The sequence below is a fragment of the Microcaecilia unicolor genome, chromosome 8 (assembly GCF_901765095.1).
Source record: "Microcaecilia unicolor chromosome 8, aMicUni1.1, whole genome shotgun sequence".
NCBI lineage: Eukaryota > Metazoa > Chordata > Amphibia > Gymnophiona > Siphonopidae > Microcaecilia > Microcaecilia unicolor.
The window spans coordinates 194,696,363-194,722,896 of NC_044038.1; the positions used below are offsets into that span (position 1 = coordinate 194,696,363).

At 44.8% G+C, this 26,534-nt stretch overlaps 1 protein-coding gene across 1 annotated transcript in view; it reads left to right on the forward strand.

Moving 5' to 3' along the window:
• RTEL1 (regulator of telomere elongation helicase 1) overlaps positions 1–22,114 on the forward strand; it is a 222,911-nt gene extending 200,797 nt beyond the window's left edge. Inside the window, exons 31-34 of the mRNA XM_030213444.1 lie at positions 466–597; positions 6,527–6,778; positions 12,509–12,682; positions 21,862–22,114. Coding sequence (XP_030069304.1) covers positions 466–597; positions 6,527–6,778; positions 12,509–12,682; positions 21,862–21,869 — 566 coding nt within the window. The 3' untranslated portion in view covers positions 21,870–22,114. The remainder of the gene's footprint in view (positions 1–465; positions 598–6,526; positions 6,779–12,508; positions 12,683–21,861) is intronic.
• Positions 22,115–26,534: the final 4,420 nt, after the last annotated feature.

Consider the following 26,534-nt stretch of genomic DNA (forward strand, 5'->3'; position numbering starts at 1 on the left):
TGTTTTGGGGGGTTTTTTCCCCCGTTTTCATTTGCTAAGAGAGATTTAGGCACAGTTAGGAAACTCTCTGGAAAACCTGAGTGAAAGGAAACAGTATAGGAAACTGAAGAGGAAATAGTATAGGATTTTATATTGCCCAAGAGCAAAATCAGAAATATATAATTCAAAATGACTTAGCTTTCAAACACAGGATTTTCGAAACTTCCAGCCTTCATGTTTACTGGAAGTTGCTTAGTAAAACTAATCTGATCATTTCCCATCCAAAATGTGAGACTGTGCCTGGAAATGTACATTTCTCACAAGTGTCTAAAAAGTGTTTCCTGCTTTATATCATGACCTGAGGAAATCCTTGTTGCAGTTTCAAATGAATTGACAGTTTCTGTCTCTCTCCATTCTCTTCCCCCACATTCTCTTTTCTTCTCTTTTTGCCCCACTCTCTCTTATCGAGTTTCTTTTGTCTGAAAGCACCAGGCACAAGTAGCTATGGAGTGATGGCTACAAAGGTGACCAGCTCTTCAAGATCTGCAGATCAGCTGAACACTGAGACACATCTGAATAATGGTGGAACACACCTGAACAGAACACATGCCAGTGAAGGTCAGTCCTTATTTTCAAGTCTAAAAACAAAGTGGCCAGGTGCAACTATATCACATATATAAAAAGATGACGCAAAGAAAAACAAAACTAGCTTTAACGTTTTATTTCTTTTCTACTTTCAATCAATGCTTATATACAAGATACATTCCCTCTTAGGGTTCCCAGCTAGAACTAAAATAACATAGAACATACTATATCTTTTTTTTTTTCCAAACTTTATTTATTAATTTTAAACAATACAGTATCACAGGTGACACTTTTATTGCAAGACTTTGGGCATGTTGCTGTCTTTAAGGCCAAGATGTCCAAATCTGAAATATTGAATATGTTAGTGACAGAATCAGAGGCCCTACACCTACAAGGGAAATTCCCCTTTCTCTAGTTAGGTTGGTACATCAGATATTTAGGTGTTTACTAAGACTGTTGCTGACTTGTATGAGGGTAACTTCCCCTTCGTGTTGTTGGAGGAACTGGATCGTTGGGTAGTATTGAATGTGTCCTGAGTGGGTAGAGTACGTGCTGTTAAGATGATACTCCTTCCTAAATTACTCTATTTCAGGCTTGTCCAACCTACGGCCTGTGGGCCAGAACCCGGCCCACTGGGCTTTTATTTGGCCCTCAGAAACTCAGTAGGGTTCCTGCTTCCCCATGAATCAGCTATCTGCAAGCTTGAACTATGCTGTGTCGAAAGTTTGGGTTGGTCTTTCAGTGTTTTAATCATATGCCACAATTTCCTCAGACATGGGTCTTAGGGTCTCTGAGCGAAATTTTATAAATATTTTTTGCACGTAAAACAGTGACTTATGTGCAGAAGAGGGTACACATGGTGCAAAATAGCATATACTTGTAGAGTGGGACATGAGAGAGAGAGATACAGTCTGAGAGTTCTCAGAGAATGCATTATTAGTGTGTGATTCTTAGAAAGAGAGTTTGAGTGCACATGTGTGTTTTTTGTTCCTCTGAATGTTGTAAAATATAAAATGTGGCCCTCGCTAGAAAAAGGTTGGACTTAATCGGAAAGTCTTCATGTGTATATGGAAGAGATAACTGCCCAGAGTCCAAAGAGCGATTCCATTCCAACCAAACCTTATAGGGGGTATGGGAATCCTTAATTTTAACCTGTATTATTCTGCAGCACAACTGTGAATAATAAGTGAATGGCTTTAGTGGGTCTTCTAAAAAGTGGATCCAACTGGAACAAAAATGGGTGGGGACTATCCCTATATGGGCAGTACTCTAGCTGTCTGGGCGGGAGCTCCTCAAAAAGATCCCAAGTATTGTCAGATTCCCCATACAAACATGATATCAAGTAAAGAACAGGATTTTCCCAGAGCGACAATATTATTTGCAGACTGCTATATGCTTTGCCATGGCTTTTTCGCCTGGGAGACTGGATTTCATCATCAATACTTTGGGAGATAAATGGCTCCACACCCTGGGTCACATTTGGGAAGAGGGGGATTTTATACCTTTTTCAGAAATGCAAAAGAAATATGGTCTTGGCCAAAGAGAGGAGTTTCATTACAGTCAAGTGAGAGATTACATATATAGATGGGCCAGTGGAGACCTTAATTTAGAGGAAGCATTGTTGGAGAAGGCAATGAGGGGAGGTGGCTGCAGAGGATGTACATTGTGGATCTATAGGGCATTGTTATTGTCAACCCAGTAGTAAAGTATACTGTGCTCTGGGAAGCTGACTTGGGAACTTCATATAGTTTATAGATCTGGGAATGGGGATTTAAATGATTACTGAAAATGTCAATTGCCAGTAATATGGTGGAAAATGGCTACAAAATTTTGTCCAGATGGTATTATACCCCTTTGCAATTACTGCAAATTTATTATACGGGCATGGGTAACTGCTGGAGAGACTGTGGTGCACAAGGGGACTTTTTCACATCTGGTGGTCATGTCAAAAAGCACAAATCTATTGGAACACCATCTTGGAGCTCTTATTACATATTATATAAGTGCAGTACCCTCGCAAACCAGAATATTGTTTGCTTCATTTAAAACCAGTAGGGGTTAAGATAGAAGTTCACAAGCTGGCAACATGCCTCTTTACAGTTATCAAGTGGCATAGAAACTTGGAGGGACTAACTAAGAGGATTGGCTGATGTGTATTGCAGTACCTGGTGGGCAATATGACGGGCTTACACCAACTGTATCATGACATTGAGGGATTTGACCGCTGTACCTATCGGGTATTAATGTTTTATTGTTGATTGTATTGCATTGGTTTGAAAAATTAATAAAGAAGTTTAGAAAGAAAAAAAAAAAGCCTAGACCCCTGTGGATTGCAGAGGCTAGAACCAACATAGGTTGATGGTAAGGTTCTTGCCACTGTACAAAGGAACATAAGACCCTAAGAATAGCCATAACAGGTCAGACTGATGGTCCATTAGCCCAGTATCCTGCTTCCAACAGTGGCCAATCCAGGTCACAAGTACCTGGCAGAATCCCAGTAGAATATAGCTGAAAGTACCCAACTGGGATATGCAGTTGATTCACCAGTCTAGCCAGTTGGGGACACCATTGACAGGGGCAAGAGGAACAAGGTTGTTGGTCTGTGTTTGAAGGCCAAGTAATCTTTTGAAGGGAGATTATTTTTGTTTGTGAAGACTGCCATTTCCTGCTGGTTAGACCTGAAGGCAGCTCATTGCAACACTCAGAATGTCCAAGCTGACTTCCTGAGCAGACACTCCCTGGATCCAAGGGAGTAGGAGCTTTGGGCACTGGCATTTTACTTTTTTCCTTGCCTGTTGGGGCACTCATGCCTTGTGAGCAGGACTACAAAGTTTCTCCTTTTTTCAGTCAAATAAGGATAATGAGTTGTTTTGATCTGGTTGACCTGGTTCAACAGTGGCCTGTAGGGAGGCTCTCTGTCTTCTCACTATGGCTATTTTAAGGTTATGTCTCAACAAATGGTATCTCATCTGGTTGAGTCATTCTGGTTGGGGTCATGATACTTGGATATAGCCAGAATCAAAGTAGGAGAGAGAGGCACTCCCACAGGGAAAGACTTTTCGGACAAGGGCTGATGCAGATGGTTGACTCCTTTCTCATTTCTTGTGCAGTTGGACCCTTCAGAGGTCTCATTTTGAGGTGCAAGGGTTGCTGGTCTGGTGTCATTGCTATTCTCCTTCAGGTGCAGAAGAGGTTTACCTTTTTGATATGCTTAGGAGTATGGACGATGATTAAGTTGAGTGTGACAGGTGTGGAATCCCTCATTTCCTTTTGGGCTTTTCTGCAGGAGCCTCTTGGGAAATGCCTGGCTGTAAATATTCAGAGGGTGCAAGTAATTGCACTGGCATGTTTTCAGGAACATATTAAGGGGTGCTCCTTTCTCATTGCACCCAGATGTTTTCTGTTTTCTAAAATATGAGAGGCATTTTCTTTGTCTAGTTCTTAATTTAAGCCTCCACATATTAGGTTATTTTCCATCTTTTGAGCTACTTTGACAGGTGTCCTTGAAGGGGCTTATTCTCAAGTTATTGGTCCTGGAGACCACTTGATGGATTCTTGGTCTCTGGGTTTTTCCAATAAGGATCCTAAATGTTTCTCCAAGACAGGAGTCTTCAGGTCAGGTGGTGCCATTTTTTGTCAAAAGTAGTGTTGGCTCTTTGTGTGAGTTAGGTAGTGTTTCTGCCTGCCATTAGGAAGGAAGTCTCAGGACAAGATTTTCATTCTTTGCAGACTAGACATGTTGTTTGAGCACTCTTTCTTTACTTGGAAATAGAGTTTATACTGTTTGCAGATACAAAGAAAGGTAAAGCAGTGTCTAAGTCAACCATAGCAGGTTGGTCCAAGCAGACGTTCATCTCAGCCTACATTTTTGAGGTCTATCTTTCTCAACCAGGAGTCAAACAGCTAAGTGGATGAATGTTCAGGTATGTCACCCTTAGATTTCTGTGGAGCAACTATGGATGTTTTTCTTGCACTTTCTGTAAACATTATAAATTAGATTTCCTCACCACTACTACTACTTAACATTTCTAGAGCGCTACTAGGGTTACGCAGCGCTGTGCAGTTTAACAAAGAAGGACAGTCCCTGCTCGAAGGAGCTTACAATCTAAAGGACGAAATGTCAAGTTGGGGTAGTCAAGATTTCCTGAATAGAGGTGTAGTGGTTAGGTGCTGAAGGCGACATTGAAGAGGTGGGCTTTGAGCAAGGATTTGAAGATGGGCAGGGAGGGGGCCTGGCGTATGGGCTCAGGGAGTTTATTCCAAGCATGGGATGAGGCGAGGCAGAAAGGGCGGAGCCTGGAGGCGGTGGTGGAGAAGGGTACTGAGAGGAGGGATTTGTCTTGAGAGCGGAGATTACGGGTAGGAACGTAAGGGGAGATGAGGGTAGAGAGGTAAGGAGGGGCTACAGATCGAGTGCATTTGTAGGTTAGTAGGAGAAGCTTAAACTGTATGCGGTACCTGGTCGGAAGCCAGTGAAGTGACTTGAGGAGAGGGGTGATATGAGTATATCGGTCCAGGCGGAAGATAAGACGTGCAGCCGAGTTCTGAACGAACTGAAGGGGGGATAGATGGCTACGTGGGAGGCCAGTGAGGAGTAGGTTGCAGTAGTCGAGGCGAGAGGTAATGAGAGAGTGGACGAGAGTTTGGGTGGTGTGCTCAGAGAGGAAAGGGCAAATTTTGCTAATGTTATAGAGGAAGAAGCGACAGGTCTTGGCTATCTGCTGGATATGCGCAGAGAAGGAGAGGGAGGAGTCGAAGATGACTCCGAGGTTGCAGGCAGATGAGACGGGGACGATGAGGGTGTTATCAACTGAGATAGAGAGTGGAGGGAGAGGGGAAGTGGGTTTGGGTGGGAAGACAATAAGCTCGGTCTTGGCCATGTTCAGTTTCAGGTGGCGGTTGGACATCCAGGGAGGATACTGCTTTTTCATTAGACAAGTTTCAATGTGTGTGTTTCATAATCATGCCCAGTATTGGCATGCCCATCTTTAAATCGTTGCTCAAAGCCCACCTCTTCAATGTCGCTTTCGGCACCTAATCACAACACCTCTATTCAGGAAAACTAGACTACCCCAACTTGACATTTCGTCCTTTAGATTGTAAGCTCTTCTGAGCAGGGACCGTCCTTAGTTATTAATTTGTACAGCGCTGCGTAACCCTAGTAGCGCTCTAGAAATGTTAAGTAGTAGTAGTAGGACTGCTTTGTTACAACTCATTTGTCTGGACTGGTCTGATGAATGATAAGGAAGGAATAAATGTGGTGTTACCTGCTCATTTTTTTTCCTTGAGTCCTACTAGACCAGTCCAGTGTTCTACCCTGTTTCTGAAGTTGACCTTGAATTTGTTTAGTTCAGTTGGTTTCAGTTGGTCACCTGTAAGGTTTCTTGGGGATGTACAGGCATTTTTGGTGGATATCATGGATCTTCCACCCCGAGCTGGCTGTGAGCACTAGCAATCAGTTTGTTCTCTGCCACCATCTGCTAGAGGCATAACCCATCTGTTCTGCATTGGTCTGTTAGGACTCAAGGAAAGAAAATTAGCAGTAATATCAAATTTTTCTATGTCTTTTCTATTAACTACTACTACTTAACATTTCTAAAGCGCTACTAGGGTTACGCAGCGCTGTACAATTTAACATAGAAGGACAGTCCCTGCTCAAAGAGCAGCATATATGCATATATATGTCCCCTCATACAGTCCTATGCTAGAATTAAGATGAAATAATTAGCTATAAGCAGTGGCCCCCTTTCACCCAGTCACATATCTCCGTATCACTTGCCATGCAACTGAACTCAAATACACTGAGAAATCCATGTCTTCCTATCTGTCACATCACAAGGATTTACAGGGACCCAGTACTAATGCCGATAATCAGGCGTGTTTCTAGGCTTATTTCATTGCTATGTGTTGGTGCATTGAATGGAGTTTTCTGAATTGACACTGGCAGTTTGTGTTTTCACAGAAGTCGGAGACAGGTGTGCCTTGAAAGCAGAATGCATGAAGCAATCATATCCTCATAAGAGCCCACAGGAGAGGCACCAGCAGTTCCTGTCTGGTTATCTCACAGAGGTGAAAAAGTCCTTTGGCCAGGACAAATACCAGCGCTTCTCTACTGCGCTGTCAATGTACAAAAAGACTGATAACTACCCAGCCATGGTGTCCGAGATTGCTGCTCTCTTCACTGAGAATCCTGAAGACTCTCACCTGCTGAGACGTGAGCTACTCTCTTAAGCAAACAGCTGTATAGTATAATTTATAATTCTGCTGGAAGGGAACCCATATGGCTTCTATGAAAACAATCCATTCCTCAGCAATCCTCCAGACCGTTCAAGACGCTTGGGTTATGCACTCTTACCAGCAGAGGGAGACTGAGAACACTAAAACTTCTTATACAAGTAGCCTGTGCAGACCTTTTACTAACCAGTATTTTCTCAGTCTCAGCAGAGGGTAGATGTGTGCAGCCTGTGCCGTGTACTCAGTCTGGTAGGCCCGTTTGGGTTTTCTAGGTTGGGTTGTAAATGTTAGAGAGCCCACACTTGGATCTCTATTACAGGGTGTAAGTCCTAAGGGGCTTCTTATTCCCTGTGGGGTGTCACACCCAGGTGACCAGGTCCCTCCCCTGTGCTCTTCCTCTGGAGGACTGCTTGACCTCAGCTACAGACCTCGTTCTGTACCCTTGAGACGTTTAGGCATCAGCAACGAGGTTTAAAAAAAATATATAAACGTTTTTAAAGGGCGGCTATTTTGGCTGTTCTTGTGGCAATCCAAAGATAAAACGTCTTCAAGGACGTTCTTGCCTTAGGCGGTTTTGCCTATTAGTCTGTCAAAGCACAAAGCAACGATTTGTTTTTATTGTGTTCGCAACCATTATGTCTAAGCCGGCGAGGTGTCCGTTTTGCGCGAAGCGCGGAGTTGAAATGATAGGTGGCCAATGTAAATTTTGCGGGGAGCCTACGTTGTCAGCGCTCTTGCCCCCTGTGCTTTCCCCTGAGTCGGCGGAGGTGTTGGGCGGCGATTTGACCGCACATTGCGGGCCGGCAACGGCGGGGCCAGTTTTGGCGGGAAACGCAGCCATTTTGGCTGCACATCCCAGGTCGGCCTCGACAGAGCCGTTCTTGGCGGGAAGCGCGGCCCTTTTGGCCGCGCATTCCGTACCGGCGCCAGGGGACCCATGTGTGGCGGGAAGCATGCCTAGTTTAGCCGCAGATCACGCGATGGACCTGCCACCTCGGGAGCGAGGGGGGTCCATCGTGGAGACTGCGGGAAGTGTTGTTGGGGCTTCAGCAGCGTCGAGGGGGTCTGGTTTCCCCCCTGAGTTTGTTTGGTCTCTGTATAATGCCTGGAGAGCTGGCCCCTCTCAGGCTGTTTGTTCCCTGGAGACTGCTAGCTCAGTGGGAGTTAAGCGCCCGCGGGTGGATATTTCGGATCCTATGGAGATACTTTCTCTGCCTGGGTCGAAGGTTTGGAGTGACCCAGGAAAGGAGGATCTCTTAGATGAGTCTGAGGATCAGGATGGGCTAAGGCCTGGGGAAGATTCTTCAGTGGTACGCATTTTTCATAAGGAGGAGTTGTTAGAGCTCAGTGATCAGGTGATCTGTACTTTGAAGTTTGCTCCGGCGGCCACTCCCTCTGCGGAGGGACCCCAGGTAGATCCCTTGGTTAAGTGGATTCGGAGAGCCTCCTGTTCCTTTCCCATGAATTCAGACATTAGAGACATGGTCTTTCAGGAATGGTCTGTGCCGGAGGCTGTTTGTAAGGTGTCTAGGGCTATGGCGTGGCTGTATCCCATGCCTCTGGAAGATTTGGCCCTGCTGAAACCACCTACTGTGGATGCTGTGGTTACGGCAGTTACTAAGGCTATGGCCATTCCAGTGGATGGCGGTACATACTTACGGGATCCTCAGGATAGGAAGCTAGAGTCCTTTCTGAAGCGCAGCTTTGATTTGTCTGCTTTGGCCTTGCAAGCCTCTGTGTGTGGGGGCTTGGTAGCCAGAGCTTGTTTCCGTTGGGCGGAGAAGCTCTTGGATGAGCCTGCGTTAGGTAGGACTGGTTTGGTTCAGGACCTGGCCAAATTGGAGATGGGGTCTTCATTTTTGGCGGACACCCTTTATGATTTGCTAAGGGCTTCAGCTAAGAATATGGCTCTGGTGGTGACGGCTCGCAGGGCTCTTTGGCTTAGGGGCTGGGTGGAAGATGCAGCCTCTAAAGCAAAGTTGTGTTCTCTACCTTTCAAAGGTTCTATGTTGTTTGGAGAGGACTTGGATAAACTGATGAGTGGTCTTGGAGATACCAAGGTCTCACGGTTGCCGGAGTTACGGCCTAAGGCGGCTAGTCGAGGTGGTTCGGCTAGAGGTCGGTTTAAGGACGCGAGGCTGTACAGGCCAGGCAGATTTGTATCTCCTTCTAAAAGCCGGTTTTTCCAGCGGATGCAGCCCTTTCGAGGGGGTCGTTGAGGAGGTCGGGACTCCTCCGGAGGTGCCGGAAATGGTAATAAGTCCTCCTTATGAAGGTGTGTGGGTCCAGCCTCTGGTGAAGGTCGGGGTGCTCCTTCGTCTGTTTTATCAGGGGTGAACCCAAATTACTTCAGATCAGTGGGTGCTGGAGGTCGTTTGCGACAGTTATGTGCTCGAGTTCGAGCACCCGCTACCGGATCTGTTTCTTCCCTCTCCTTGTCACTCTCGAGTCAAGTTAAAGGCTATTCAAGAGACTCTGGGTCGCTTAATCCAGTTGGGAGCTGTGGTACCCGTTCCTCAGCAGGAGCAGGGAATGGGTTGTTATTCCATTTACTGTGTGGTGCCAAAGAAGGAGGACCAGTTTCGACCCATTTTAGATCTCAAGAGGGTCAATGGGGCGCTCAAGATGCCATCCTTCCGCATCGCTCGGTCAAGATGCCATCCTTCCGCATGCGCTCGGTCATAGTGGCTGTTCGTCATGGAGAATTTCTCACGTCACTGGATCTCACGGAAGCGTATCTGCATGTGCCGATTCGAGAGGCCCATCAGCGTTTCCTTCGTTTTGCTGTTTTAGGGAGGCACTTTCAGTTCTGTGCTCTGCCTTTTGGTCTGGCAATGGCTCCACGCACCTTCTCCAAGATAATGGTGGTGGTAGCAGCGGCTTTGCGGAGGCAGGGAATTCTGGTGCATCCATATCTGGATGACTGGTTGATCAGGGCGAAGTCTTGGGCTCACAGTGTTGCGGCGACGGCTCAGGTGGTCGCGTTTCTGGAATCGCTCGGATGGGTAGTGAATGTAGTCAAAAGTCAGTTGATCCCATCGCAGAGTCTGGAGTACTTGGGAGTGCGGTTCGACACGGCAGTGGGTCGTGTTTTTCTGCCGGATTCTCGGATCGCCTCTCTTCAGCAGCAGGTCTGGCTGTTAATGTCCGTTCAGAGTCCGACGGTTCGAATGTACCTTCAGGTTCTGGGCCTCATGGTAGCGATAATAGAGGTAGTACCATGGGCCAGGGCACATATGCGTCAGCTTCAGGCGGCTCTGTTGTCCCGGTGGTCTCCCCAGGTACACAGTTTGGAGTTCCAGTTGTCAGTGAGGGGGGCTCCTCGGCGCAGTCTCCAGTGGTGGCTGTGCTCGGCCCATCTGAAAAAGGGCATGCCGTTGGAACCACCTCAGTGGGTGATTCTGGTAACGGATGCCAGTCTGCTGGGCTGGGGAGCTCAGTGTCTCGGTCGGTCCGCGCAGGGGCGGTGGTCGACGGAGGAAGCTCAGTGGTCTATCAACCGGTTGGAGACAAGGGCGATTCGGCTAGGTCTGTTGGCATTTCGCTCAAGTGTGGTCAGAAAGGTGGTAAGAGTCATGTCTGACAACGCGACAGCGGTAGCATATGTCAACCGGCAGGGCGGTACAAAGAGTCCGCGGTTGGCAATCGAGACGGCTCTGCTCATGAGTTGGGCAGAAAGGCATCTAGTGCAGATTTCGGCGGCGCACATGGCCGGGGTGGACAACCTGAACGCGGATTTTCTAAGCAGACACATGTTGGACCCCGGAGAATGGTCTCTGCACCGGTCGGTGTTCGACCAGATAGTTCTAAAGTGGGGAATGCCAGTAGTGGATCTCATGGCGTCGGCACAGAATGCTCAGGTTCCTCGGTATTTCAGTCGGCGTCGGGATCCGCGAGCAGAAGGGATTGATGCGTTGGTCTTTCCGTGGCCTCAGCAGGTGTTGCTGTACGTGTTTCCCCCGTGGCCCTTGATAGGTTGAGTCCTACAGAGGGTAGAATGTCATGCGGGTCCGGTGTTGTTGGTGGTTCCGAATTGGCCGCGGTTCGGGGATCTGATGCGCTTGTTAGAAGGCGAGCCTCTGCGGCTGGGGGGCTCGGTGCTGTTGTGTCAGGGTCCAATTGTCATGCCGGATCCGGCTCGGTTCTCTCTTACGGTGTGGCCCTTGAGAGGGAACGGTTGAAAAGGAAAGGGCTTTCCCCTCAGGTGATTCAGACGATGCTGCAGTCTCGCATACGTTCAACGTCTTTGGCCTATGTGCGTGTGTGGCGCATATTTGAAGATTGGTGTGGGGACTGGGCGTGTGTCCCTTCGACAGCTTCTGTGTCGTGGATTTTAGATTTCTTGCAGGATGGTTTTGAGAAGGGCCTTTCATTGTCATCTTTGAAGGTGCAGCTGGCTGCTTTGGCGTGTTTTCGGGGTAAGGTGCAGGGCAGGTTGGTTGCGTCTTCCCCGGATATGGTCCGTTTTTTGAGGGGGATGAAGTTGCTTCGTCCTCCTCAGCGGCCGGTAGTTCCTCAGTGGGATCTTAATATCGTTTTTGACTCTTTGGTGGGTTCTCCTTTTGAGCCCTTGGAGTCTTGTCCGATAAAAGACCTTACTATGAAGGTGGTCTTTTTGGTAGCTATATCGTCGGCTCGCAGGATTTCGGAACTTCAGGCTCTTTCATATAGGCCTCCGTTTCTGTGGTTTTCTAAGGAAAAGGTTTTGCTGCGTCCAGTCCCTTCGTTTTTGCCAAAGGTGGTATCCTCCTTTTATGTCAATCAGGTGATTTCGTTGCCGGTCTTGGGGGACCGGACGGGGGATGCTTCTCAGCGTCGTTTGGCGAAATTGGATGTGCGCAGAGTGTTGAAGGTTTACTTGCGCAGGTCGGAAGAATTCAGGTCTTCGGACAGGTTATTTGTCCTTCATGGGGGGCCGAAGAAGGGAGCGGCTGCTTCTAAGGCATCTATAGCTCGGTGGTTGAAGGATGTCATCTCTTCGGCTTACATATTGCATGGCCGTACGGTGCCAGTGGGGCTCAAGGCACATTCCACTAGGGGGATGGCGGCTTCTTGGGCAGAGAGTAGTTTTGTTCCACCGGACATTTGTAGAGCGGCGGTGTGGTCCTCCCTGCATTCTTTTGTCAAACATTACAGAGTGGATGTACAGGCAAGGGAGGATGCCAGTTTTGGAGCTGCATTCCTGTCCTCTGGGCTTCGCAGGTCCCACCCTTAGATGTGTTTACTGCTTTGGTACGTCCCAAGCGTCTTGAATGGTCTGGAGGATTGCTGAGGAAGGTGAAATTAGGCCTTACCTGCTAATTTTCTTTCCTCTAGATCCTCCAGACCGTTCACGAGCCCATCCAGTATATCGGACAGTTCAGTATGATATTTTCATTAGACTTCAGTTGCTGATATTTCTAGTAGCTCCTGTGATTTGGGTCCTGGAGTTTTACTAAGGGCAGTTTGTGGTACCGTTTGTGCCCATCTGCAGTTGAATTCCCCCGTCTTAAGGGGAGGGGATCTAAGTGTGGATTCAGTGGTTTTGTTCCTCTGCTTTGTTACTGTTTTACTGGTTAGTAGAAGGCTACTTGTATAAGAAGTTTTAGTGTTCTCAGTCTCCCTCTGCTGGTAGGAGTGCATAACCCAAGCGTCTTGAACGGTCTGGAGGATCTAGAGGAAAGAAAATTAGCAGGTAAGGCCTAATTTCACCCTCTTTCTGATCTTTTAGGGTTTTACAAATTTATTCGACCTCATCATAAACAGCTGTTCAACCAGATGTGCAAAGATCTGACTGGAATGAGCTGCAGTGATGCAAAACAGAAGGAGGAGGAGGAACAGGATTTCATTACCACAGCAAGCTCTGACAGCGTAGCGGAGCAAAGTGGAGCCAAGGAGAAAGCAGGTACGGAGCAGTATCTCAGGGACTATGCAGAGAGAGGCTGTGAGGGAAACGCTGAGACCCAGCTGGCATTTGAAGCTCAGCAGAGAAGAAAGGCAGGTTGTGCAGAACTGAGAAAGGCATGTACCGCGTCTGTCCCCCCCCCCCCCCCCCCTCCCCATATAGTAATTTATAATAGGAAATCGCAAATTCTCAGAGAGGTATATTAAGTGTATTCAGTCAACTGCTAAGGAGGAAAAACAGTCACATTAACTTTCCAAAATAACATTTTTTTAACAAAAAATTAAATGTATATATATAGGGAGAAGGCATATGCTCAGAGGGGAATACTTTAAAACCCCATAATAGGCCAAAAAGGCTTATTCATGTCAATCATTACACGTGGAAAAATTCTTTCACTAACTGTATGCAGCCAACAGCTTCTTTATATAAAAAATATTTCATATCATTCAACAACACATATTCAAAGAATAAGTTGATGGGGTGGAAAAGCACTTCTTTGCAATAGATGTCCAAACATTGGAATTCCACAGCAAAAATATTTCCAAAACAAAGATAATGTACAAAATATATGGTACTGACAGAGAAAATCTCCTACATGGTTTGTGTTTTGCCCTCATAGAAGGCTTCCTCAGGAGAAAATAACTTAAAATTTCAAAACATGGGGAGAGTGGAGGGAGCAAGAGCACCTGTTGCTAGCGAGTGACCTGCTGGCTTTGGAGTGTGAGAGCAACTGAGGCATCTGCTGGCACGATTACATCATCTAGAAGGGCCGGCAGAGGATAACAAGAGCCTGCCTGCTCCTGGGGCACACGGCCACAGGGCATGTCCCTTCAAAGCCAAAAAGAGCCTGGAATCAGGAGATGATCATCTAAAGGCTTACTGATTTGCCTATGGTACTTTTATTTTCTTCTAATTTCTTTGGATTTGTGTTACTATGAAGAGGACAGGTAAGAGTAAGAAGAAAAATACCCCCTCAGCTCCTCAGAAGATAGCATGTCCTCTATCTGTCCTGCCCTTATTTGTCCTGTCTGTCCTGGTTTAGATTGTAAGCTTTTTTTGAGCAGGGACTGTCTTTTCTTCATGTTCAATTGTGAAGCGCTGCGTACGACTGGTAGCGCTATAGAAATGATTTATAGTAGTAGTATGTCCAATTGATAGTCATGTGATACCACTTTCAAAGGTTTTTCCAGGGATTGCGAGCCAGATAAATTGGCACCATTAGAATCTTTTGATTTGACTAAGTTTTTCTGAACGAGCTACCCTTCTGGTTTCTTTTGTGAGTGAAATGGATAAGATTGAAGTGATGTGGTTTTATTTTTTTTTTAATGACTTTGTTTTGTGGTGGAAAGCTACAGATATTTTATGATGTAGTGTGAGCTACACAATGATGGAGGAAGTCATTTTTGCAGTTAAAAGACTCATGTACTTTCAATAGGGGCAATGTTCTTTATGAGGTTCCCCTGTAAGTCCATTTTGAGGTTATCTGGCTCAACCTATATATATATATATTTTTAACCTGCTTAGTTAGAGAGTTTTTTGTTAGGAAAAGAAGTTAAATGATTTTCTTTCTATTGTCAGCTAGACATGGGTTTTGTATTAGTAAGGGTCTTAATTTACTACTACTACTTAACATTTCTAAAGCGCTACTAGGGTTACGCAGCGCTGTACAATTTAACATGGAAGGACAGTCCCTGCTCGAAGAGCTTACAATCTAAAAGACAAATGTACAGATAATCTGAAAGGTCAGACAGATTGGGGCAACCTATATGTTCGAAAGGTTAGGTTCCGAATGCAGCATTGAAGAGGTGAGCTTTAAGCAAGGATTTGAAGCTAGACATGGGTTTTGTATTAGTAAGGGTCTTAATTTACTACTACTACTACTACTACTTAACATTTCTAAAGCGCTACTAGGGTTACGCAGCGCTGTACAATTTAACATGGAAGGACAGTCCCTGCTCGAAGAGCTTACAATCTAAAAGACAAATGTACAGATAATATGAAAGGTCAGACAGATTGGGGCAACGTGTGAAGGTTTCATCTTTGCAGATTTCCTTTCAGATATTTATTCCTTAAATGCATATTTCCACCCTTCCCTTGATGTGGACTTGATGTTTTTTCCTGTTTGTATTTATTAGATGTAAATTTATTATCAATTGAAATTAAAAAAAAAATTTCCAACAGTTAAGGCTCTAGAGGCGAAGTGAGTTCCATATGAAGAAACTTTTACTGAAGCATTTAAATACTCAATGATTATAACTAGGCAGCGGCACTTTGACATTTTGAGTTATTTTCTCCCTGACCTTAAATAACGTCTCCTGACAGAAGCCACACATTGGTCCCACAAAGACATTTAAAACAGAGTAAGTATGAGTCACCACTCTCCAACTACAGATATCCCCTTTCTCAGAATCCCAACTAATAAACAGATCTATCAAAGATGAATGTCAAGGGAACTGGATCAATATCTAAGTGTATTCCTCCACTTCTGCCCCTCCTCCCCCATCTCCCCCCCCCCCCCCCCCCCCCCAAAAAAAAAAAAATCCGGACTCAATGTTGTATTAGGAGAAGTAGTCACTGACCCTACTTTATCCTGTCAGGAAGGGCACGCCTTCAGCAGGAAGGGGTGAAGGAATGCGTTCAACAGAATTTAAAGAGTTACTAGATGTGAAAGCAAGACTCGCTATATAACATCAAATCCTGATGCTGACTGAACATGTTTGTCCACGAGTCTTAACTGCTCCCAGTGCTACACACCAGATCTTAGTTTTTTGTTTTGTTTTTTTACCCATGGAGAGAGTGGACCACAAAGTCTTACAAAAGAAAAGCACAAATAGCACCAAGGGGGCTCAGTCTCCTTTGGTCACACCCCTTCGGTCATGCACACACAGTTAGAACATGAGTAGCCATACTGGGTCAGACCAATGATCCATCTAGCCCAGTATCCTGTTTTCCAAACAGTACATAAGTATTGCCATACTGGGACAGACCAAAGGTCCATCAAGCCCAGCATTCTGTTTCCAACAGTGGTCAGTCCAGGTCACAAATACCTGGCAAGATCTGAAAAAAAAAGTACAAAACTTTTTATGCTGTTTATCCCAGAAATAAGCAGTGGATTCTCCCCAAGTCCATTTTAATAATGGTCTATGGACTTTTCATTTAGGAAACCATCCAAACCTTTTTTAAACCCCACAAAGCTAACCGCATTTACCACATTCTCTGGCAACGAATTCCAGAGTTGAATTACACGTTGAGTGAAGAAGCATTTATAAATAAAGATTAAAAAAAAAAAAGAGTGAAGAAGCATTTTCTCCGATTCGTTTTAAATTTACTACTTTGTAGCTTCATTGCATACCCCCTAGTCCTAGTGTTTTTGAAAAGAAAGAGTAAACAGACACTTCACGTCTATCTGTTCCACTCCACTCTATTTTATAGACCTCTATCATATCTCCCCTCAGCTGTCTTCTCCAAGCTGAAGAGCACTAGCTGCTTTAGCCTTTCCTCATAGGGAAGTCATCCCATCCCCTTTATCATTTTCGTTGCCCTTCTCTGCACCTTTTCTAATTCCACTATATCTTTATTAAGATGCGGTGACCAGAATTGAACACAATATTTGAGGTGCGGTTGCACCATGGAGCGATACAAAGGCATTATAACGTCTTCATTTTTGTTTTTCATTCCTTTCCTAATAATACCTAACATTCTATTTGCTTTCTTAGCCGCAGCAGCACACTGAGCAGAAGGTTTCAACGTATCATCAACGACAACACCTAGATCCCTTTCTTGGTCGGTGACTCCTAACATGGAACCTTGCATTACGTAGCTATAATTCGGGTTCCTCTTTCCCACATGTATCACTTTGCACTTGCTCACATTAAACGTCATCTGCCATTTAGATGCCCAGTCTCCAAGTCTCGTAAGGTCCTCTTGTAATTTTTCACAATCCTCTTGCGATTTAATAACTTTGTGTCGCCAGCAAATTTAATTACCTCACTAGTTACTCCCATCTCTAGTTCATTTATAAATATGTTAAAAAGCAGCGGTCCCAGCACAGACCCCTGGGGAGCCCCACTAACTACCCTTCTCCATTGAGAATACTGACCATTTAACCCTACTCTCTGTTTTCTATCTTTTAACCAGTTTTTAATCCGCTATAAGACACTAGCTCCTATCCCATGACTCTCCAATTTCCTCTGGAGTTTTTCATGAGGTACTTTGTCAAATGCCTTTTGAAAATCCAGATACACAGTATCAACTAGCTCACCTTTATCCATATGTTTATTCACCCCTTCAAAGAAATGTAATAGATTGGTGAGCCAAGATTTCCCTTCACTAATTCCATGTTGGTTTTGTCTCATTAATCCATGCTTTTGGATATGCTCTGTAATTTTTTTTTTCTTTTTAATAGTCTACCATTTTGCCCAGCACCAACGTCAGGCTCACCGGTCTATAATTTCCCGTATCTCCTCTGGAACCTTTTTAAAAAATCGACATTACATTGGCCACCCTTCAATTACCTATTACTGACAATAGTTCCCACAAGTTCATCCGGTCCAGGAGATTTGCTACTCTTTAGTTTGTCAAGTTGCCCCATTACATCCTCCAGGTTTATAGATATTTCATTCAGTTTCTCCGACTTGTCAGCTTTGAATACTATTTCTGGCACTGGTATCTCTCCCAAATCTTCCTCGGTGAAGACTTAAGTAAAGAGTTCTTCCCTGATTGCCTCTTTGACCCCTCGGTCATCTAGCGGTCCAACCGATTCTTTTGCCGGCTACCTTCTTTTAATATACCTAAAAATATTTTTTCTATGTGTTTTTGTCTCCAACGCAATCTTTTTTTCAAAGTCCCTCTTTGCCTTCCTTATCAGCACTTTGTATTTGACTTGCCTTTCCTTATGCTATTTCTTATTATTTTCAGTCGGTTCCTTCTTCCATTTTCTGAAGGATTTTCTTTTAGCTCTAATAGTTTCTGTCACCTCACTTTTTAACCACGCCGGCTGTCATTTGGTCTTCCGTCCTCCTTTTTTAATGCGCGGAATATATTTTTACCCTCGCAGCCGCTACTCTTTTTTTTCACCGTTCTTCTCATTTTATCATAGTCTCCTTTTTGAAAGTTAAATTCTAACATATTGGATTTCCTGCGTATACTTATTTCAAAGCTAATATCAAAACTGATCATATTATGATCACTGTTATCAAGAGGCCCCAGCACCATTACCTCCCGCACCAGATCATGCGCTCCACTAAGGACTAGATTTAGAATTTTCCCTTCTTTTGTCGGCTCCTGTACCATCTGCTCCATAAAGCAGTCCTTGATTTCATCAAGGAATTTTACCTCCCTAGCATGCCCTGATGTTACATTTACCCAATCAATATCAGGGTAATTGAAATTACCCATTATTATTGTGTTGCCCCGTTTGTTAAAGTCCCTAATTTCCTTTAACATTTCTACATTCATCTGTTTATCCTGGCCTGGCGGACGGTAGTACACTCCTGTCACTATCCTTTTTCTCTTTAAACATGGAATTTCAATCCACAGGGATTCCAAGATGTGTTTTGTTTCCTGTAGAAATTTGATTCAAGGCCCTCCTTAACATACAATGCTACCCCTCCACCAATTCAATCCACCCTATCACTACGATATAATTTGTACCCCAGTATGACAGTGTCCCACTGGTTATCCTTCTTCCACCAGGTCTCAGAGATGCCTATTATATCAAATTTTTCATTTATTGCAATATATTCTAACTCTCCCATCTTATTTCTTAGGCTTCTGGCATTCGCATATAGACATTTCAAACTATGTTTGTTTTCCTATTTACATCATGCTCAGTGCTTGACAGTATTAATTTGCAATTTTTTGTCTGATTTTTATTTAAGGACACCTGATCTAGTATGGTCTCTTTTGCAAACTCAGTATCGGGATATCTTCCCTGTTTTGGTGATATCTATGAAGGATACCTTATTCCAAACCATTCACTTTTGAGCGACTATCGGCCTTCCCCCAGTTTTCAGTTTAAAAGCTGCGCTATCTCCTTTTTAAATGCCAATGCCAGCAGCCTGGTCCCACCCTGGTTAAGGTGGAGGCTATCCTTTTGGAATAGGCTCCCCCTTCCCCAAAATGTTGCCCAGTTCCTAACAAATCTAAAACCCTCCTTCTTGCACCATCATCTCATCCAGGCATTAAGACGCCGGAGCTCTGCCTGTCTCTTGGGCCCTGTGCATGGAACGGGTAGCACTTCATAAAAATTCTACCCTAGAGGTTCTGGATTTGAGCCTTCTACCTAAGAGCCTAAATTTGGTTTCCAGAACCTCTCTCCCACATTTTCCTATGTCATTGATACCCACAAGTGCCAATACAGCCAGCTCCTTCCCCACATTATCTAAAATCTTATCTAGGTGACGCGTGAGGTCCGCCACCTTCGTACCAGGCAGGCAAGTCACCAGGCTATCCTCACGTCCACCACCACCTAACCCTTCGCTCCTGGGCAGCACTTGGAGACATATCCTTGGTGCAAGAGGATAGTACATCCCCTGGTGGGTAGGTCCTGTCTACAGGAGTACTTCCTACTTCATCAGGGTGATGCTCTCCTAGGAGACCTCCCTCCTCCAAGTTAGCACAGGGGCTACCAGACTGGAGGTAGGACTTCTCTACAACATCCTTGTAGGTCTACTCTATGCACCTCTCTGTCTACTTTAGCTCCACCAAGTCTGCTACTCTTGCCTCAAGAGAACTGACCCGTTCTCTGAGAGCTAGGAGCTCTTTGCATCGGGCACACACTTATAACCGCTCACCAACTGAGAGATAATCATACATGTGGCACTCTGTGCAAAAGACTGGATAGCATCCATGTCACTGCTGGACTGCTAGCTCCTTAGTATTTTTCAGTTTTTCAATAATTTAAAACTTGCTAAAGTATTAGGATATTAGCCTAATATAAAAATGTCTTTATTTATTGTTTCCTTCTTAGATGGTAATGAAATATATTTAAAACTCTGTAAGAGCACTCCTTTGCTTGTTATCCTAATTACAATAACTGACTATAAATGAAAAGTTGTGCTAGGGGTGGGTGGGTGTTGGCGAGGGTGGGCGGGATGAAGACTAAACTAGGTCCTACAGTGCCTGCTAGAGGCCATCTGCTAATGCTGTGGTACAAAGTTCAAGTTTTAAAACTAGGGGGAAAAGAGTATGGAGATTAGTTGGTAAAGTTTGCTTTTTTTATATTTTTATTCTGCCTTTCACTAATCTACGATTCCTTCTTTAAACCCCAATCTTTAAGTTCCCAAAGCAGAATAGTGTTCACTTACCAGAGAAATGTCCTCTTCTCTCAGAACTTCTCAGAAAGAAAGTTCAGTGGGACGTTTCCTCATTATATAGTTTTGAATTTAAGGGGACCTTTTCAAAACAGGCTTTTTCAAGCTAACTCAGTAATCAGGTTGCCCTTAGGAACCTATGTAAATATTCTTTCTCACACCTTAATTAACACCTAATTGAGGTCGGTGACAGTGCTATCTCTCCAGCAACCAAAGAACAGAAAATAACTGTCTTTTAGAGGAAGATTTGAGCCTTCCCTCTATCCTTTTAAAGTTTTTTGGCTGTTAAGTTTCTACCTCTAGAAAAGGGTTCCGTTTAAAACTATGGGGAAAATGTCTACTTCTAGAGAAAATTTCAGTTTAAAACTATGGGAAAAGGGTTGTACACTATGGAAACTAGTTAATAATGCTTGCTTTTCTCTCTCTCTCTTGTTTTTTTCCCAGGCCAGGTCACAGGTACCTGGCAGAAACCCAAATTGTGGCAACACTCCATACTACAAATCCCGTTGCTTCCCATGTCTGTCTCAATAGCAGACTATGGACTTTTCCTCCAGGAATTTGTCCAAACCTTTTTTAAACCCAGATACGCTAACCGCTGTTACCACCTCCTCCGGCAAAGAGTTCCAGAGTTTAACCATTGATTGAAAAAATATTTCCTCCTATTTGTTTTAAAAGTATTTCCTTTCCATGTAACTTCCTCGAGTGTTCCTTAGTCTTTGTACTTTTGGAACGAGTGAAAAATCGATTTACTTCTACTTGTTCTACACCACTCAGGATTTTGTAGATCTCAATCATATCTCCCCTCAGCCATCTCTTTTCCAAGCTGAAGAGCCCTAACCTCTTTAGTCTTTCCTCATACAAGAGGAGTTCTGTAACTTTATCATTTGAGTTGCTCTTCTTCAAACCTTTTCTATTTTGTGCCATGAGGGAGTCTTGCTTTTAAAGAAAGAGAGAACAGTCGCATAGATGATTCAGAAGAAGATGAAGGACCCATTGACAACTCCCACAGCCCTGACTGAGCTCCCTTCCTTGTGTGGCTGCTTGCTAGGTTCTGCTCCAGTCCTCCTCTCTCTCCTGTCTTTTATTTTCTTCTCTGTTTCCATTTCCTTTTCATTTAATGCCCTGCTGTATGCAATTCACCCATGTACCTGCCGTCCCTCAATCTGCTTATAGATCTGCACAGGGCTTCCATAGTTTGTTTGTTTTGTATCTTCTTTTTTTGGGAAGCTGTTTTCAATTCTCTTGTGCTATTTTCCAGTGCTGCTCAATGCCCGATCCCTTGAAATTTCACATCTGTGCATGTCTGCTATGAAAAATGCACCTACTTAAAAATGATTGCAAAAGTTAATAGTTTTTAGCCAGAAAGAGTTTCAAAGTGAAGGTCTGTACTTTTCACACAAGTGAAAAATATTATTAGCCACTGCACCTAGTGCTGCGTTTGAAAATGGCCCTTAATCACTCACATGTTTAGAATAAATACTCATCTGTGGAAAGAGCTACAAAATTGCTTTGTTGATTGAGACACTTGCAGTGACCCTGCTGGAGCCCACTTCTCAAACAGAGGAATCCAGTAGTCCTAATTTGTAGAAGGAGTTAACAGATAATGTTTCTCCATGCATGCACAAGAAAACCTTCCAACTTCCATACTGAGGCCCCAGAGATGGCACACACGTCAGCCTTTCAGCTTAGCCACCAGCTTCATGCATTAAATTGAAAACTCCAGTTCAGCTGCATATTAGAAAACAGAACTTATGTGTATCCTCGATGTAGAAATGGTTCCTTGAGCCTTTCCCTAACATTCTTCTCCCAGGACCTTTTTCAGTTTGAGCTGTGTAATACAAATCTGTATTCTGCATCTTTCCTCAGAGCACTGACCAGCATCCAATGTAAGTCTGACAATGAAGAGCGAGCTGGAGCGTGGAGAGCTGGTAAAACAGAACAAAGCTGAACCTCTGTCCTGGGAATGTGAAAATGAACTAAATCTCACTTTTAGCTCAGGTTAAAAACGTCACTTGCACAGAACACCAAGGAGTGAGATTTTTACACAGAATGTTATTAGCTTACTGAAGTAGATCCATTTTAAAACAGAAAAGGGAAAAGATGTTGTATTATACTATAAATAAACAACACCATTTTGTAAACACCCTTGTATTGATTATTTTCTGCAGAAAATGCTTTTTAACCATTGACTCCCTGAAAAGGAGTGAGATTCACCAACAGAGATGTGTGTGGACCATAATACCATCTCAATCAGAATTGAATGTGGCTGTCATCATTAACCATTGAAAAGTAGATACTGATGCAGAGTTGTCATTTGGTCAGGAGTGAGGTATTGTCGAAGGATGCCATTATAATAGGGAAATTAGAGTAAAGTCAAAGTAGCTTAGATGAAGAACAAAGAAATATGAATGATTTCAAAGTAGCTAAATCAACTAAATAAGCAGGTTGCAAATAAGACTATAAAGAATATAGTTAGATATCTGTATGCAAATGGTCAGAAGTCTAAAAAATGAGGTTGGCAGATAGAATGCATAGCACCTAATGAAGGGTGCACATAAGCTGCATCTAAGAAACCTGGTGGAAAAGGATAATTGGACACAGTTTAGTTTATTTAATCTTGATATTCCACCCTTCATATAAGTGGAGTGTGATGCATACACAGTTTAAACTCCCCCCTTTTTTGGGTGTGATTGGGAATGTTATCCTTAGTATAAGCCTTTGGTGCTAGATGATGTACATTCCAGAGGGTAATTACATTCCCTTTTAGCTATAGATTCTGAGTAAAATGATGTGGTAGCCGTGTTAGTCCACTTTTAAAGGTAATAAATAGAAATACAACAAAATATAGAAAAAAAATTAGATGATGCTTTTTTTATTGGACTAACTGAATACTTCGAAGGTAACCCTTCTTCAGATTTCTTATCTGAAGAAGAAGGGTTACCTTTGAAAGCTAATCAAAAAATGTATTCAGTTAGTCCAATAGAAAAGGTATCATCTTATTTTCTTTTCTCTGTTTTATTTCTGTTTATTATCCATAGATCCAAATCCTAATGACCTAAACAGAACTAACACAGCATCCCACAGATATTATGTAAATAGCATATGATTTATGTAGCAGCTTATGCAGTGAAAGAGATGCAAGAATTATGACACTGTCTTATCTTTATTCAGACTGACGCAAGCATACATACACAGAACCCTAAGAGAGGCTTCTAGTCAGCCAGTGCCTAACCCAAGAGTAATGACAGCACTTATACAACCCGAGTGAAGACAGCCTAGGTGACCAGTAGGTGGCAGGAGTCTTGGCTTGTAAGGTGTTGCTCAGACAGGTCAGTCAGACAGCAGAGCAGGGGCAGCAGTTCAGATCAGATGGAATGCAGGGCCTTTTGCCTAGGTCTACAACCTCTTTTATATTTCAACGTTTTATTGAAAACAACAATACAAAATTAAGTAATTCAGCATAACTATACCTCAATATACAAAGAAACAATAAAATAGTACTGTTTCCATATCATCAAGCAGATCAATCCATAGACTGGTGGGTTGTGTCCATCTACCAGCAGGTGGAGATGGTCTGTAGCCCCGCCCAGCGCATCCCAGGATGCAATGGGCGGGGCTGGGCGCTGCCATTTTGGGCGTCGACTGACTAGAAGAGGAGGGAGGCAGGCAGGCTGTGTCCCTCCTCCAACAAAAGGTAGGGGGGTCGGGAGGGGGGGGGTTCATGACACCACACCACGGACCACCAGGGAACCTAAGTAGAACGCTGGAGGGGAGGAGTTGGGGTGGGCTGGAGGTCCCCGTCGATACATCACCGTGTGGGCGATCCTTTAGCCGGAGGCGGCCAATCAACGATTTGTGGGGGTTTGGGGGGCTGGAGACCCACCGATCCTCCAGCCCCCCCCCCCCCCCCCCCCCCCCCCAGTCGCTGGGTGGGAGGGTAGGACAGCGTTTTTCGGGAGGTGGCCACTTGGATTTCTGTGGGTTCAGGGGGTGGGGGTGCTGGAGACCACCGGATCTCCAGCCCTCCGTGAACAGCCCCCCCGTTCACGTTTGCTTTGGGGGGGAAAGGGAGGCCTGCCAGCATGCAACTGCATGCTGGACAGGGCTCACCATTCCTCCCCAATGATCCGCAAAATCTAACGCCAGCTCGGAGCTGGCGTTGATTTTGCTGCGGCCAGCGACCCAATCTTTGGCGCGCTGGTCGCTGATCATTGGGGATGAGTGCGTTAAGCGCCAATTAGCATGCATTTGCAAGCTAATTGCGCTAGAAGCCCTGTTTAGCATGCATTTGCATGCTACTTGCGCTGAGAGCCCTCGAGTGCGCTGTTTCAGGCGCTCGAGGGCTCTGATCATGGGTCGGCTGCAAACTCTGGCGCTAGCATGGCGTTAACAGCCTCTAGCGCCGGAGTTTGCTTTTGATCATGAGGGCCTATATGTGGTCATGTGCTACCAGGAAATCTTCAGTATTCTCTCTATCTAGCAGGTGTGTGGTCACACGCAGCAGCTCTGGCTTGGTCTTCACGCCTATTTACTTAGGCTTTGTTGAGTACCTGGGGTTGAGGGCTCTTCGTGAGCAAATGCAAACCTGGTGGTGCCAGGTCCCTCCTTTTCTCCCCCCTCCCGCTGGCTCCATTAAAAAACAAAACATAACAACCTTGAAGCAGAAAAGATTTTACTTGCAGCTGCTCACTGGGACACAATTTGTTGCAGCTTGGAGCAAGAAGCAGGTAATTTTACCTTTTCCTAGCGGGCAGGGGGTTCCCCGAACGTTTCCCTCGTGGATCATGACGTCTGATGGTAAGGGCGTGAAAAAGCGATCCCCGGACCGCGATCGTGCGGCTAGTGGGGAGGCACGGGGATCGGAGTCAGAGAAGCCCTTTTTGGGCGCCCTTCCGGACTTTGCTGATTTAGACAGGTTTTCCTCTGCTGGGGTGTCGGCGGCCTTTCCCGCCTTAGGCGCCCATCCCCCGATGTCCACCCTTCCGACGTTGGCTGCCCATGCAGCTCGGATGGCCTCTGGTATGACCGCCTTTGAGTTGGGCAGCAGTAAGAAGATGGCGAAGTTTAAGCGCCATGCTTCCCGCGCGGCTCCGCGGAGTGACGCGCCGGGTGCCATTTTGGATGCGCAGCGCGCCTCTCCCCCGCTCTATGGAGTGGAGGTTGAGAGTTCCTCTAGGGCTGTGGCCCAGGTTGCAGAGGTGCACAAACGGGGGTTTCTCTCCCGAGTTTATTTTGTTGCTGCATCAGGCCTTTCAACTGCAAAACACTGCTCCTGCTCCCCTGTCAGATATGGGGGAAGAGGCTTCCCTGATCAAGCGCCCTCGGGTGGATCTTCAGGTCTTGGGGGACTCTGTCTCCTCTGATGTAGATGAGGGCAGCGTTTCTGAGTTCTCCCAAAGGTCCCTTGGGGATTCTTTGGAGGAGGCTGATCCTCGCCCTGATGGGGGAGATGACCCCTCTGCAGTGTGGCTTTTTCGCTCAGAGGAATTGCCTAACCTGTTAGTTCAGGATATGAGCATCTTGAGTATTTCCTTTCCGGAGGAAGGCCCTCCTTCAGCCTCGGCGGGTTCTGCTATTATGTTGGGAACCAAGCGCCCTTCCAGGACCTTCCACATCCATGAAGCCATGAAAACTAATTTTGGCTCAATGGGATTCTCCTGAGGTGAGCCTCAAGGTAGCCAGGGCCATGACTCATCTGTACCCTCTGCCAGAGGGTGAACAGGAGGCCTTGCGCTGGCCGGCACTGGACTCTGTAATCACTGCTGTGACAAAAAAGACGACTTTGCCGGTGGAAGGTGGCTCTGTCCTTAAGGATTCACAGGACAGGAAATTGGAAGCGGCCGCCTTGAGTTTGCAGGCCTCGGTTTACGGCTGACCATGCCTCCAAATCCCGCTTAGCCAAGTTGCCTTTTAAGGGTAAACTGCTCTTCGGGGATGAGCTGGACAAGATCGTGACGGATCTCGGCAGTTCTTTTTTTTTTTTTTTTACTTTTATTTATCACTTTCACATTTTACAAGCATTTACTACTTGAATAAGAAAACCAGTTAAGAAATATCACATATTTTGCTCAAAACAAATCAAGAAAATTTTATCCAACTTGTATTAGACCACCAAAATGGGGGGGCTTAGAGCAGTTATAAACTCAGGAGAAAGAGATTCGCTCAACAAAAATCTAGATTGAAATAAAGCAATAGCAGATTATTAAACCCCACAACTTATTCCAGTTCCTAACATCCTAATCTTAAAGCGAAACATGTCGATTTTAGATTCAACAAGCTTATAATAATTTTTTCTGAGAAATGAATTGTTTTAAATGTTCAGGTGAAAAGAAAACGTATTTGACCCCCAGATATTTTATATTGCATTTGCACGGATAGTTCAAATTAAATGAGGCTCCCAAAGACAAAGTTTCAGAGCGAAGTGCTAAGAAGTCCTTTCTCTTAAGTTGAGTTTGTTTAGCAACATCTGGGAAAACCCAGATTTTCCCCCCATAAAATGGGGTTTGTAAGTTCTTCAAAGCCATCTTCCTGACAGATTC